General features: G+C 33.7%; 1 protein-coding gene across 1 annotated transcript; it reads right to left on the bottom strand.

Moving 5' to 3' along the window:
• Positions 1 to 281: 281 nt before the first annotated feature.
• Positions 282 to 3,329, bottom strand: LOC120068995 (homer protein). The gene is made up of 3 exons (XM_039020638.2): positions 2,872 to 3,329; positions 1,295 to 1,655; positions 282 to 510 (listed from the first exon to the last, which is right to left on the bottom strand). The coding sequence occupies exons 1-3, from the start codon at positions 3,271 to 3,273 to the stop codon at positions 314 to 316; spliced, it is 960 nt and encodes a 319-aa protein (XP_038876566.1). The 5' UTR covers positions 3,274 to 3,329; the 3' UTR covers positions 282 to 313.
• Positions 3,330 to 13,825: the final 10,496 nt, after the last annotated feature.

The raw sequence follows: 13,825 nt of genomic DNA, 5'->3' as shown, positions 1-13,825 counted from the left end.
AAACCAATGCTAACTAAATTATACAATTATCTAATCATAAATTTTTAAAGATTCCTCTTAAAATCTTGAAGGATGACAGATGTTAAGGGTCAAAATGAGCGTAACTCAATTGCTATACAACATGTACTATCGACTTCGAAGTTATAGGTTTACTCCCTCCATCATACGTAATAAGCGTATACTTATTGATCAAATTTCTAAGATATATGGTTTATGGAAATACCAAGTCATGTGTTGTTAGCTATAGCCTATATAGGTTGAGGGAATTGGGTAACATGAGCTGAGTTTAATATTCTTGAAATGAACTTTATTTTTAATTAACCCTTGATATTGATTTTCTTATAGGAAAAGGGCTCAATAACCTCATCTTGAAACAGTAATCTAGTGCAACAGCAGCAGAAATAAATACATAAAGGTTTTCAGATACATACACAGCAGCATCAAAAACATGTGAAGACAAACTCTCGGCATTCAACTCCAGAGGGACTCCACCATCTAGTGTTGCAAGACCTGCATTTATCAACGACATAACTTTCTCAATCGTCACTGTGTTTAAATAATTCAATTTTTTTAAACTATTTTATATAGTTCAACAGTTGGAGAATAGAGATCAAATCATTGACCTTTGAGACAGGAATTGATGTCTTCAACCATTGAATTATTTTCAGATTGACAAGATAATTCAATTATTTAAACTTCATTTGATAACCATTTGATTTTTGAAAGTTAAGTCTATTTACTCTCAATTTCTTACCATGGTTTTCACCTTTTTTAAGTAAAGAGTTGAACTCTTAGTCAAATTTCAGAAACAAAAACATGTATTTAAAACCTATTTTTTTTAGTCTTCGAAACTTAATTGGATTGGTTATTTAGTAGAAACTGGAAAGTATATAATAAAACAATAATTTAGAGGTGGAAAGAGTGTTTTGAGGCTTAATTTTCAAAAATCAAAAACTTTAAACCGAGGTCTTGTTTGGTAACCATTTGGTTTTTTGTTTTTGTTTTTGAAAATTAAGCGTATTTCATCTACATTTTTTTTTACAATGATTTGCATCTTTCTTAGGTACAATAGTTGAATTCTTAGCCAAATTTCAAAAACAAAAACAACTTTTTGAAAGCTACTTTTTTTAGTTTTCAAAATTTGGCTTAGTTTTTTAAACCATTGGTGAAAAATAGTTAACAAAGGAAGAAATTTAGAGGTGTAGGTAGTGTCCATAGACTTAAGTTTCAAAACAAAAACAAAAAACAAAATGATTACCAACCGAGATCTTAGTTAATGAGCTATTTTCGGTACCTTTAACAAAGCCAAAAGCGGCAGCTGTTCCCGTCTTGAGCTGAATATTATCCAAGTCTCTCCTTACAGTGTATCTGAATGTAACTCCAAACAAGGCACAACTAATAAATGTGATTGCTGTAGGGAGTAGAAGCGGAGAAGTGCTGGTCACTTGATTGAGAAAGATTGGCAGCCCTGCAAGTGTGCCAACAATGGCTGAAATGGACGCTGCTTTTACAGACTCCAATCTCTCTTCATCTCTGTCAAGTGCCCCATCTTCCCCATCTCTTACAGCATTTCCACCCTCACTTTGTGCGAGAGAGCGCTCGGCCTCCTCGATCATCCCTCTTGCCTCCAATATCTCCTTTTGACATTCTTCAATCTAAAATGAGCAAGATGATCCACATCTTATTATTATTTTTAGTTGATATCAATACTATTTTTATTTGGAAACAACATGTATATTTGACTTGAATAAGCGAAGGATCCTAATTGCTACCCAGCCCAACAATTCAAAATGATCGAGGAAAGAGGATTTACTAGGCTAGTTGCTCAATTTTACACTGGATCAAATAAAGTAAAGTTGACCATTTTTCTCTCGCCTGAATCAACGGCCATTTCGCGGTCTCTCAGCTGAAATTTTCAGTAACAATTGTTAAAATAGACATACTTTGAACATGTTTGGATTGATTTCTTAAAATCAAATTTTTAAACACTTAGAAAATCAATCCAAATAGATCGCCCTTTGTTAGATAGCTTCCAAGACAGCTAATACAAGCAAGGATTCGTATTTCACTAAATACGATTCTAAACAGCCACAAAGAAACGAAATTTGCAAAATGCACACTCTACAGCATCCTCAATTTCTTGGTTTTCATTCAAACAGATTCAGCAAGAGTATATAAGAGATTGATTAACAAACCTCTGACGCTTTGTTTTCCTCACAGGGAAATCACAAAAGAGTGCTTTAACACACAACAAGAGAGTAGGTAACAGATCAATTAAACAAACCGTGAGCTGGTGAATATAATCCTTGAATCCTAGAGCATCCTTGATTTCTTGGTGTGCATTAAGATAAGTAATGAAAGAAAGAACACTTCATTGCACAATAGGAGCATCTAAAAGATTGACAAACCTCTTAAGCTATGTTTTCAAGCAGGGCGAATATAATACTTGAATCTTATAGTATCGCATGTTCTTGGTTTGCAATTAGGCAGATAACAAAGGAGTGTTATGTTGCATACTAAGTGAATGTTTGAGAGTGATTTTGAAACGGTTAAAATTATAATTAGAATTTTACACTTTCAAATACATTCCTTTTCATTGGAATGATTAAGAGCATTTTCTTAGTGATTTTGAAAAAATGATTTTAATCACTTCAGAATCAATCCCAAACATATCATCAGAGTATCTAAAGGATTAACTAACTTTAAAGCTCTATTTTCAAGTTGCTTAATGTAATCTTCAAATTGTCGAGCATTTCTTGCTTTGGATTGAAACGAATGACGAAAGAAATAAAGATGAACTAATAAACGTCGAAAGCTCAAATAATTAAGAAAAGAATGCTTTGCAATCAATCAAGAAATCAATTAACAAACCTCCGATGCTCTATTTTCGAGCTGGCTAACATAATCCTTGAATCGTTTAAGCTCAAGTTCCTGTTTCTCGATCTCAGCAAGCTGTTTTCTCGCGATTTCAACTCTCATTGACGCCTTCTCCAAGCCATCGAGCAAACTCCTGTTCTCTTCCCTGTTCAAAAGCTCCTCAACTTGCTCACCGACCATGCTGGACAGAGCATTCTTCAAATTGAAATCGTTTCGAGCTTCATCGTTCGAATCCGAGCTACATTTCACGATTTTGAGACGCGGTGTTGAGAAACCTAAGCGTTTGTGGGAGACGTTGGTGGAGGAAAGGTGAGATTTGAGAAATTTTGTGGAGATTGTGGCGAGATGAATTGGATTTGAAGGAGAAAGAAATAAGTGTTTGATTGTTGCAGACATTTCTTCCTCTTTTTTGGCTGTGCAATGAAGACGATAACTTCCTTTTACGCCACATATTTGTGAATCTTTGTTGAGTATATATATACCTTTGTTTTTTGTTGCTAAATTATAAAATAAATGTCCTTCAATTGAGATAATTAGTTTTTTTTTTTTTAAATTAAAAAAAGCTTAAATAATATTTTGACTCCATTCTATTCATTTTGGTCTCTATATTTTTTATATGTTAATTTTGGTCTTTATACCTTTAACTTTATTTCATTTTGGTCTTTATACTTTCAAAATATTTATTTTAATAATGTACTTTTAAAAAGTGATCACTTTGATCTTTTCATTTCATTTTTATATCATTTTGAAGTGGCCAAAATGATCACTATTTTAAGGTTCAAGGACAAAAATGAATCACAGTTGAAAGCATAAAGACCAAAATAAACATTTTGAAAATATAAGAAACAAAATGAACAAAAAATCAAAATATATAGACTAAAAAGAATATTTTGAAAGTACAAGAAACAAATAAACAAAACCAAAAGTATATGGACCAAAGTAGTATTTAAACAAAAAAAAACATGGGAAAATTACACACCATTGTTTGGGTCATCGTCAACGAAAATTATGAAATGACCTAATTGTGCATATGTGTTAGAATCTTCACTCTCGCTACTATACATATTTGTTTTTTATTCTTACTCTTGACTCTCGCTAGAATAGCAAAGAGTGAGAGTATGATTGGAAATAGAAAGAAAAAAGACGACAAGAAAAAAAAAACCCTAAACCCAACGACACAAGAGGAAGAAGATCCCTACCTGCATGTACAATATTTCATTTTGGTAATTTCAAGATAATATGACATAACTAGATGGTCAAAAAAATATATCTTTTAATAACTTGATCAAATATCATTTAGGTCTTCTAAAATTGGTTATCCGTAGAAAATCTCCTTAAACTTTATCATTTGTTTCGTATCTCCATACTTTTAAAAGTTTATTACTTATAAACATTCATAAACATTTCAAAACTACCTTCGAAATAGGAATCCTTTAAAGTTTTAGACTCACATATAAAACTTTAGTGGTAGCAAATGACAATGGTTCTTTATTTAGTAGCCAACGTGGCTTTTCACTTTATTTGATGGATATGAACTTTCAATTTTGTGTGTAATAGATCCTTGACCTATTAGATATTGTTTAAAATTCACAACACACTTTTTAAATTATATCTAATAGATCGATTAATGTTTTAAATTTAAAAAAAGTTAATTACATATTAGATACAAAACTAAAAGTTCATATACATATTAAACCTTTTTAAATTGATAAATTATCCGACACAAAATTGAAAGTTAAAAAATTATGAATTTTTTATTTCAAATTAGAGACCAAATAGATCTAGAAAAATGGGATGTAACTCAAACTATATCGTCGTTCTTTTTTTTTTAATTAAAAAAAGTATTAATATTTTTTTTTATGAATTATGAAAATATAATCACTATTATAAATATTATGACGTGTAACAACCCTACTTTCCTACATGTATGCCACATTTTCTTTACAGGTCACGGATCTCCCTTATCATGGGAAAGAAAAGGATGAGTGATGTGTTAACTGGGCCAATGCACAAGGACATCATAGGCATAGGCATAAGGGCGAAGCGAACCCAAAGACACGCAAGTAGTGACACAAAGTCAAAGGTCATAGGCATAAACACAAGTAGTGATCCCAAGGAGGACACCGTACATAAGTATAGAGTGTGGGCCCGAAAGAGGCTCACACATGTGATGTACATAGCCCAATGGTAACACTATCAACCACTAAAATCTCATATGAAGGTAAGCATACAATCATGAATCCTAGACCTAACAATCATTAAACATAAGCCTGCAATCAAGGTCATGAATCAGCACCCAACATTAACACCATTACCCATACATCAACTTTATCATAGTCTACTCATACATCAAACCACTCATACAACAACCTTAGCACATTATCCCCAGTCCACAGTACTCAGTCTACTCATAAACTACCCATATCAGATTTCATCAGAGTTTCCTCGTACATAACATAAGAATTTTTTTCAACAAGCTTATCAAAAACTTAGAGTACAACTGGCAGTAAACCGATAATGAACTGTCCCAAAACAACTTCCTTCACCGCCACACGTTGTTGAAACCAATCACAAATTTCATGGTGAAGGTTAGCTAACCAAACTTATCCCGAACAGAAGAATCAGGCGGAACCAACCATGATTCGGCAATAACCGGCACTGTCCGCGTCAGAACTGGTGACCGACGCTTGGGTTAGGCCGGCGACTGGCGAACTCGACGCGCGATGCGGCTGGCTGGAGGTCTGACGCGCGGCGGACGAACAGTGGGGAGGCGCAGCTGCGAGTCGTCGGTGGTCGAGCTTCGCAGCGGCGCGAACAAAGTCTTCGGCTAGGCGACGCGCGGTCGACGAACGGATCTGTGTGTCTTCTGGTGTGCGCTCGACGACGGCTTCGGCTAGGTGGCACGCGGTCGACGAACGGAGAAGAAAAGAAAACAACGATCGGCGAGTGCGGCTGGAAACCGACGATCGAGCGGCGGACGACGGCGAGACGCGCTTGGCAACAGGCGCGAAGCGGCGACGGCGGAGATGCACAGTGGGTGGGGGGGGGGGGGTTCGCGATTCCGGAAGAGGAAGAAGAAGGGAAAAAGAAAAAGATTTTTTTTACGCAACCCAAGGTCTCCAACACACCTTTATAACCCTAATTCTCTTTTCTTTTTCCTAAATTAACCACCAAATCTCCTTTTTTTTTTTTCTTTCTTTTTTTTAATACAAAACTTTGAGGCGTCATAGATGTCCATACGTATTATTAGTGTCCATGTAATCTACGTCCTATTTGCCAAATTACATTTTGTGGGTTTTGGAACACGACAAAATCCAAAAAGATTGGAGAAAGTGGAGAAATCCATCCCTTTTATTTTATTTACTTTTGTTATTTATTTATTTCATATATTTATATATTATATTCAAGTTATTTTAATATTTATTTATTTTATTATTATATTATATTATATTTATTTTAATATTATATTTTATTGATATTCGTATTCGCGTTGTGCTCCTCAAGTTCACAACATATTATCAGCACAAGCTTCTATTATTTTTCTCGCTAAAGGTAGGTCTTAAAGGTATATAATTTCTAATATAAATATAATATTTTGTAATAGTGTTACTATGCAAATAATATAAAATTAGAATTTGTTGCATTTAATATTAATGATAATAATTATTTGTCATTAGTGCTTGATGCCAAATGCACCTAGATGCCAAAAAAATGTGATCATCGGAAAACAATTTTTCTTCCTTAAGCTCATCATAAATGGATGCACTTGAGGTTCCATAATTTTAAATCAATATGTTAGAGAAGACATTTTTCTACATTTCAGATATGCTCCAATATCGAGAGAAAGGTTTTAATCAGTATTCTGAACTAATTTCATGTCTTCTAGTGGCCAAACAAAATAACGAGTTATTAATGAAAAATTATGAATCTCGGCCAACTGGAACAATACCATTCCCTGAAGTGAATGTTGTGAATGTTAAAAATCGTGGTCGAAGTCGTGGTCACGGTCGAGGTCGTGACAGAAAAAAATAATTATTATTTTCGTGGTGGTTATTCTAATCATTCAAATTTCGAAAGAACCACACAAAATGACCAACACAAAGGAAAAATCCCACAAGATAAGAGTTCAAAAAATGTTGAAAATAAATTATTCCAATGTGGAATGACTGATCAGTGGTCACGTACTTGTCAGTACATCAAAACACTTAGTTGATCTCTATCAAGTCTCCTTCAAGGAAAAAGGAAAAAATGTGAAGCAAATTTTGGATACTAGGATAATGAAATATTTTACCCATCCAATATAACAAATTTGAATGCGACATATTTTTACAAATCTCCTGAAGAGAAAATTGACACAATTGATGGCATAACAAGCATTTCTTTTGATTTTGAGAATAATTAGTATTAATGTTGTTCATTTTTTATTTTCATGTTTTTTTCCTTGGTTAATATAGAATTTTGTATACTACAAATGTTGTTTTTATTATTGTATTATTTTTTTAATGAAAAAACCTAGATCATTTTTATATGTTGGGTACTAAAAAATGAGTAAAGAAGATCTATGTATAGCAAACAGTGCAACTACACATACAATACTTACAAGTAGAAAATATTTTTCCAAACTAACAATGTTGGAAAAAAAAGTCAATATGGTATCAAGTTCTGCAAACTTGATTGAAGGCTTTGGAAAAGCAAATATTGTTTTGCCTAGAGGTTCAAAAATTACAATTGACAATGCATTATTCTCTAGTCAATCAAAGAGAAATCTACTTAATTTTAAAGATATACGTTGCAATGGTTATCATATTGAGATTGATAGAAAGAATAATATAGAATATCTTTATATCATATCATACTGTCTCATATGAAAAATGTATATTGAAAGAGTTGCCTGCTTTATTTTCTGGATTATATTTTACTCATATACGAGTAATTGAAACATATGCAACTATGAACCTGAAGTTTATGAATCCAGACATATTTATAATTTGACATGATAAATTAGGTCATCCAAGGTCTATAATGATAAGAAGAATTATTGATAATTCAAATGGACACCCATTAAAGAGCCAAAAGATTCTTCAAATCTAGTACATTATCATGTGATGCTTGCTCTCAAGGAAAATTGATAATTAGACCATCATCAGCTAAAGAGGGAATTGAATCCCCTACATTTTTAGAATGAATTCATGGTGATATATGTGAACCTATTACCCATCAAATGGGCCATTTAAATATTATATGGTATTAATAGACGCATCCAGCAGATGGTCAAACGTGTGCTTATTATCAAATTGAAATCTTACATTTGCAAGCTTACTTGCTCAAATAATTAAAGAGCATAATTTCCTGATCATACAAGTAAGACCATTCGTCTTGATGATGTTGATGAATTTACAGCCCAAGCTTTTGATAATTATTGTATGTCAATTGGGATAAGTGTTGAGCATCTTGTAGCCCATGTTTATACTCAAAATGGTTTAGCAGAATCATTCATAAAACATTTACAGTTAATTGCTAGATTATTGCTTATAAGAGCTAAGCTTCCTACATCTGTATGGGGATATGCTTATTTTGCATGCAACGTCAATTGTACATATTAGACCAGTAGCTTATCATAAGTACTCGTCATTACAATTAACTTATGACCATGAGCTAGATATTTCCCATATGAGAATTATTATATGTGTAGTATATGTTCCAATTGCTACATCACAACGTACTAAGATGAATCCTCAAAGGAGGCTAAGAATATATGTTGGATATGATTCCGCATCAATTATTAAATATCTTGAACCCCCTGACGAATGATGTATTTACTGCACGATTTGCTGATTGTCATTTTAATTAGACAAACTTTCCAACATTAAAGGGAGGAATTAAAAAGTTGGAAAAAGAAATTACATGGAATGCATCGTTTTTATCTCATTTAGATCTTTGTATAGATCAATATGAACTTGAAGTTGAGAAAATAATACATTTGCAAATATAGCAAATCAGTTATCAAATGCATTTATAAATACTAATAAAGTGACAAAGTCACATATACCAGCTGCAAATGTTCCACTAAACGCAATAGGTTGTCACTAATGAGTCTGGAACATGCCAAAAGCGTGATAGTTCATTCGGTTCCAAAGATAAAAATCCTAGAAAAAGAAATAATCAATAAATGACTCAGATAAGAATATGGATGTTCTAGAAGAAATCCTAGATATGAGAATTCATAAGGATATTGAAGTAAATGAGGATAATAATGAAATAACCTGTGAAGGCCCTAAGCGGAAACGTGGAGATTGGTCCCAAATTTTATTTTACAGAAACGAAATTTCACAGAAGAAAATATGCATAAAAAGCAATTTATAACATGATAATAAAATTAGAGAAAAAGGAAATTTAGGGTTTCAAGAAACCTTTACCTTTGAAGAATAACCTTCTTCATGAATCCTCTTCTTCAGAATTGATCACGAACAAAATGCAAACGAACCAAATTGGGCACCACTAATTAGAACCTCCTATATTCTTTATTGAGATGAGAATCATTAAGGAGTTTATGGGTTCTTAAATATTTGGAAGAGAGGGAGAGATTGAGAGGAGATTGAGAGGAAAGGGAGAGTAATATGTGGATTTTTATTTCTAGAGAATCCTTTTGTATTCTCTATGTAAAAGAAAAAAATCACCCATCAAATCTCACGTAACTTTACGTGAGTTGAGAGAGATCAGGGGAAGAAATTTATTTCCCTCCCTTTAATACAAAATTAAAATTAAAAATAAAAATAAATTAATTTAAATTTAAATAAAACTACATATATATATATATATATATATATATATTTATAACTATAGGTTACATGATATAAAACATATAACCAATGGTTTAATATTGTATCACATACAATATAACCTATAGTCTTATTTCTTTCTTCAATGGTATTTAATATAAATCCCATTTATATTGATTCATATAGTTAATATTTGAATCATATTCAAATATTTAGTCCCTCTCAAATAAACTTTATATGTAATATATCATATACATTATAGCAATTATATCATATATAATTAATTCCTTCAAATAATTTGAACATTTCAAATTAATCAAAAATTGATTCTCATTTAATTCTCGTTGAGCTACAGAGGGGACCTCATGGACCTGTAACTTAAAGCTCTAGTGGTACTTGAATAATGATTTAAACTCCTTTAATTAAATCATTATCCAACATTCATTAATTGTCGGACACTCCACTAAAGACCAACAACTGCACTCTTCACACTACAGATATATTTCTATGTCCATTGGATATAACTAGTCAACAGTGCGATGACTCTTCATCAATTGCTCATAAGTACAACTAGACTAAAATTACCATTTTGCCCTTATAGTTACATCTAACTCCTTAAGTACCATTAATCCCTTTATTGAACCATAAGTCACGGTCTAACTATGACCAAACCCCTCTTGGGCCAGGAGAGGGTGTGGCACCACATTGTTCAAGTTTCGAAATCAACCCTTAAGGGAGTAATTTATCTACTTACCTTGACGTCAGGGAATGAGTGAATTCCGTCTTGTGTAGTTGTGTTCCCAACTCCCCAATCAGACGAATCCCCAAAATGGTAGGCTTATTGTGTCGACGATCTAGCCATTTTCACCCATACAAATCAAATGACCGCCTTCATAGGCAGGAGTTCACAACTCACTCAAGATTTAGGTCATGTCACATATGGTCATCCTGGTGAAATGTAAGTCTTTATTATGAACGGCGTCATATAATGAGACTAGTTATTTCGTGGTCTGGTCTTATACAAACTCCTTTTTATAGAATACACCCGCTTACATGTCTCCATATGAATGACCAGGGTCAGATCATTTGTAGCACTTTACAACAATTATAGCATCTACAAAGCGGGTCGTATTCGTAATGTCACAAGGATAAGGTATCCGAATTTATCCATCTACTACAAACCATTTAGATTATCACTTAAACATGATCCACCCATATATCTTTACATACATGTTTAAGCTACAGATGATAACCTTGGATGTTAGTTTATTGGTTTTGTGAGTTTAATGCTACTTAATGTCAAATAAAACAACTAATATTTTATTAAATAAATAAAATATTTGTAGAATACAATTACAAACTACAGAACCCTACGAGATTTAGGGCATCAATCCCAACAATCTCCCACTTGACCTAAAGCTAGTGAGGTTTACAATATAAAAGTCATACTAATATACAAGTTCATAAAGCAATAAACTAGGGCATAAAATGCGCACAGTACAAAATCTCTTACTTGGCCTAGACTAAATGTGGCCTGTCCTAGTAGACCCATACTCTGCAAAATGACCCTCAAACACCTTAGCCGTGAGAGCCTTTGTAAACTGATCAGCAACATTATGCTTCAAAGCTATCTGCATGACGATCACGTCCTCTTGATGCATAATCTCTCGGATGAGATGATACTTCCACTCTATATGCGTCCCACGCTTATGACTCTGAGGCTCTCGTGAATTAGCCATAGTACCACTATTATCACAATAAAGGGTGATGGACTTTGACATGTTTGGAACCGCTTCCAGATCAGTCAAAAATTTCCTAAGCCACACAGCTTCCTTAGCAGCTTCACAAGCAGCTACGTACTCAGCCTCCGTAGTGGAGTCAACAATGTACCCCTGTTTGGTGCTCCTTCAGACTACTGCTTATCCGTTAAGAGTGAACACTGATCTTGATGTGGATTTCCTAAAATTCTTATCAGTCTAAAAATCAGAGTCCGTATATCCTGTAAGGATCAAATCCTTAGAACCATACACGAGCAATTCGTTTTTCTGTAGGTTGATGCTTTGTATCATACGCTTTTTAGTCCCTCCTTCTTCGTAGACACTTGAAGATGTTCTTAACGGTTATTCAGTGATCAAGTCCCGGATTAGACTGATATCTTTGACTATTTCCACCGAATAATAGATGTCAGGTCTAGTACATAACATCGCATACATCAGGCTACCAACAACCGATGTAACTCCATGTCTGAAAGGGAGTAAACCCCTCATAGAATATGCATCTAAAATTTGACAAGCATCTTGTCAATGTACGATGCATGAGACAGGGCTAGAGTTTTGTTCTTTCGATCTCTAAAGATCTGAATGCCCAGAATAAACTGTGCCTCTTCCAAATCTTTCACTTGGAATTGGGTGCTAGTTAATTCTTAATTTCAGTCAGTAGACCTACATCATTCCCAATGAGTAGGATATTATCTATATACAACACTAGAATGGCTACTGAACTGTTGATGATTCTCTTGTAAACACAAGAATCATCAATATTTTGATCAAAGCCATAATATTTTATCGCAGTATCAAATCTTATATTCCATAATTGAGAAGCTTGCTTCAATCTATAGATGGATCGATTAAACTTGCAAACTCTTTGCTCTTGACCTTGGGTTATGAATCCCTCAAACTGCTCCATATAAATGGTCTCCTCAAGATTGCCTTTCAAAAAAGCAGTCTTGACATCCATTTGTCAGATCTCATAGTTATAATATGAGACAATGAACAGGAGGATCCAAATAGACTTCAACATGGAAACATGTGAGAAAGTCTCCTCATAGTTAACTCCCTCAATTTGGGTATAACTTGTGGCCATAAGTCTAGCCTTGCAGATTGTACCTTCCCATCAGCATCTCGTTTTCTCCTGTAGATCCATTTGTAACCTATAGGTTTTATCCCATAAGGTTGATTTACAAGATTCAAATAAGAATTGAAGTACATAGACTCCATTTCAAGATCCATAGCTTTGATTCACTCATCTTTGTCAACATCCTTCATTGCTTCTTGTAAGATAGTGGATCCTCAACATCTTTGTCAGCTACTATAGCTAGGATTTCTGTTAAACCCATATAACTAACTGGCGAGTTTGCAACCCTCCCACTACGTTGAGGCTCCCTTAACACTTGAAGTGGATTTGACCTACTAGATGATCCAACTTCAACAACTCTTGTTGAGGTGTTCGATTCTTCAACAGTTCTTGTTAAAGTTCAGTAGTTTCCTTGGAAATTTCATTCAACAAAATCTTACTGCAAGGTTTATACTCCCTTATGTGGTCCTCTTCTAAAAATGTAGTATTTGTCGACACAAACAATTTATTTTCTTTAGAATCATAAAAATAACCACCTTTTATTCCTTTAGGATAACTTATAGGCACAATTTTGAACAAGGTTCCAATTTCTTAGGATTTGCCTCAAGCAGATGTGCTAGGCAACCCCAGATTTTGAAATGGTTCCATAATTCCAAATGTTTTCTCACAACACTCTTGGATGGAACACGGTTCAAAATATAAGTTGCACTCTGTACTGCATAACCTAAAACGAATTCGGTAGGGAAGCATAACTCATCATAGACCGAACAATGTCCAACAGGGTTCAATTTCTCCTCTGATACACCATTCTGCTGAGGTGTACCAGGTACTGAGAGTTGGGATACTATTCTATGTTCTATCAAATAGTTCTGGAATGTAGGATCCAAAAAATCTCCATCTCGATCAGATTAAAATGTCTTAGTTGTTTTATTTAATGCATTTTCAACTTTAACTTTAAACTCTTTTAACTTTTCAAAAGCTTCAAACTTCTGTTGTATTAAATAAACATACTCATATCTTAAATAATCATCAGTAAAAGTGATGAAATATTCAAACCCTTCTTTTGCTTTAACATTCATCAGACCATAGAGGTCTGAATGTACAAGCTCTAAGGGTTCTTTGGCCTTATGACCTTTTCCAGTAAAAGATCTTTTAGTCATTTTCCCTTCAAGACATGACTCACACACTAGTAAAAAAATTTTTTCTCACCAATCTCTCAATCTTATTGAGATTGATGTGTCCTAATCTTATGTACCAAAGACGGGCATTTTCTTTAAGAGAAATTATAAGTGTCTTATTTTGAGTTACCGCAGTTT

Source organism: Benincasa hispida, chromosome 11 (assembly GCF_027475165.1).
Source record: "Benincasa hispida cultivar pf3 chromosome 11, pf3_genome.v1.1, whole genome shotgun sequence".
In the NCBI taxonomy this organism is placed as follows: Eukaryota; Viridiplantae; Streptophyta; class Magnoliopsida; order Cucurbitales; family Cucurbitaceae; genus Benincasa; species Benincasa hispida.
This window is presented reverse-complemented; position numbering and strand designations above follow the sequence as displayed.

Excerpts from the sequence above, each read along its gene's own strand:
- LOC120068995 (XM_039020638.2), bottom strand. The coding sequence starts at position 3,273 with ATGTCTGCAACAATCAAACACTTATTTCTTTCTCCTTCAAATCCAATT. Across the intron at positions 1,656-2,871 it reads TCGAAAATAGAGCATCGGAG|ATTGAAGAATGTCAAAAGGA; the intron begins GTTTGTTAATTG and ends TGCTCATTTTAG. Across the intron at positions 511-1,294 it reads CGCTTTTGGCTTTGTTAAAG|GTCTTGCAACACTAGATGGT; the intron begins GTACCGAAAATA and ends TGATAAATGCAG.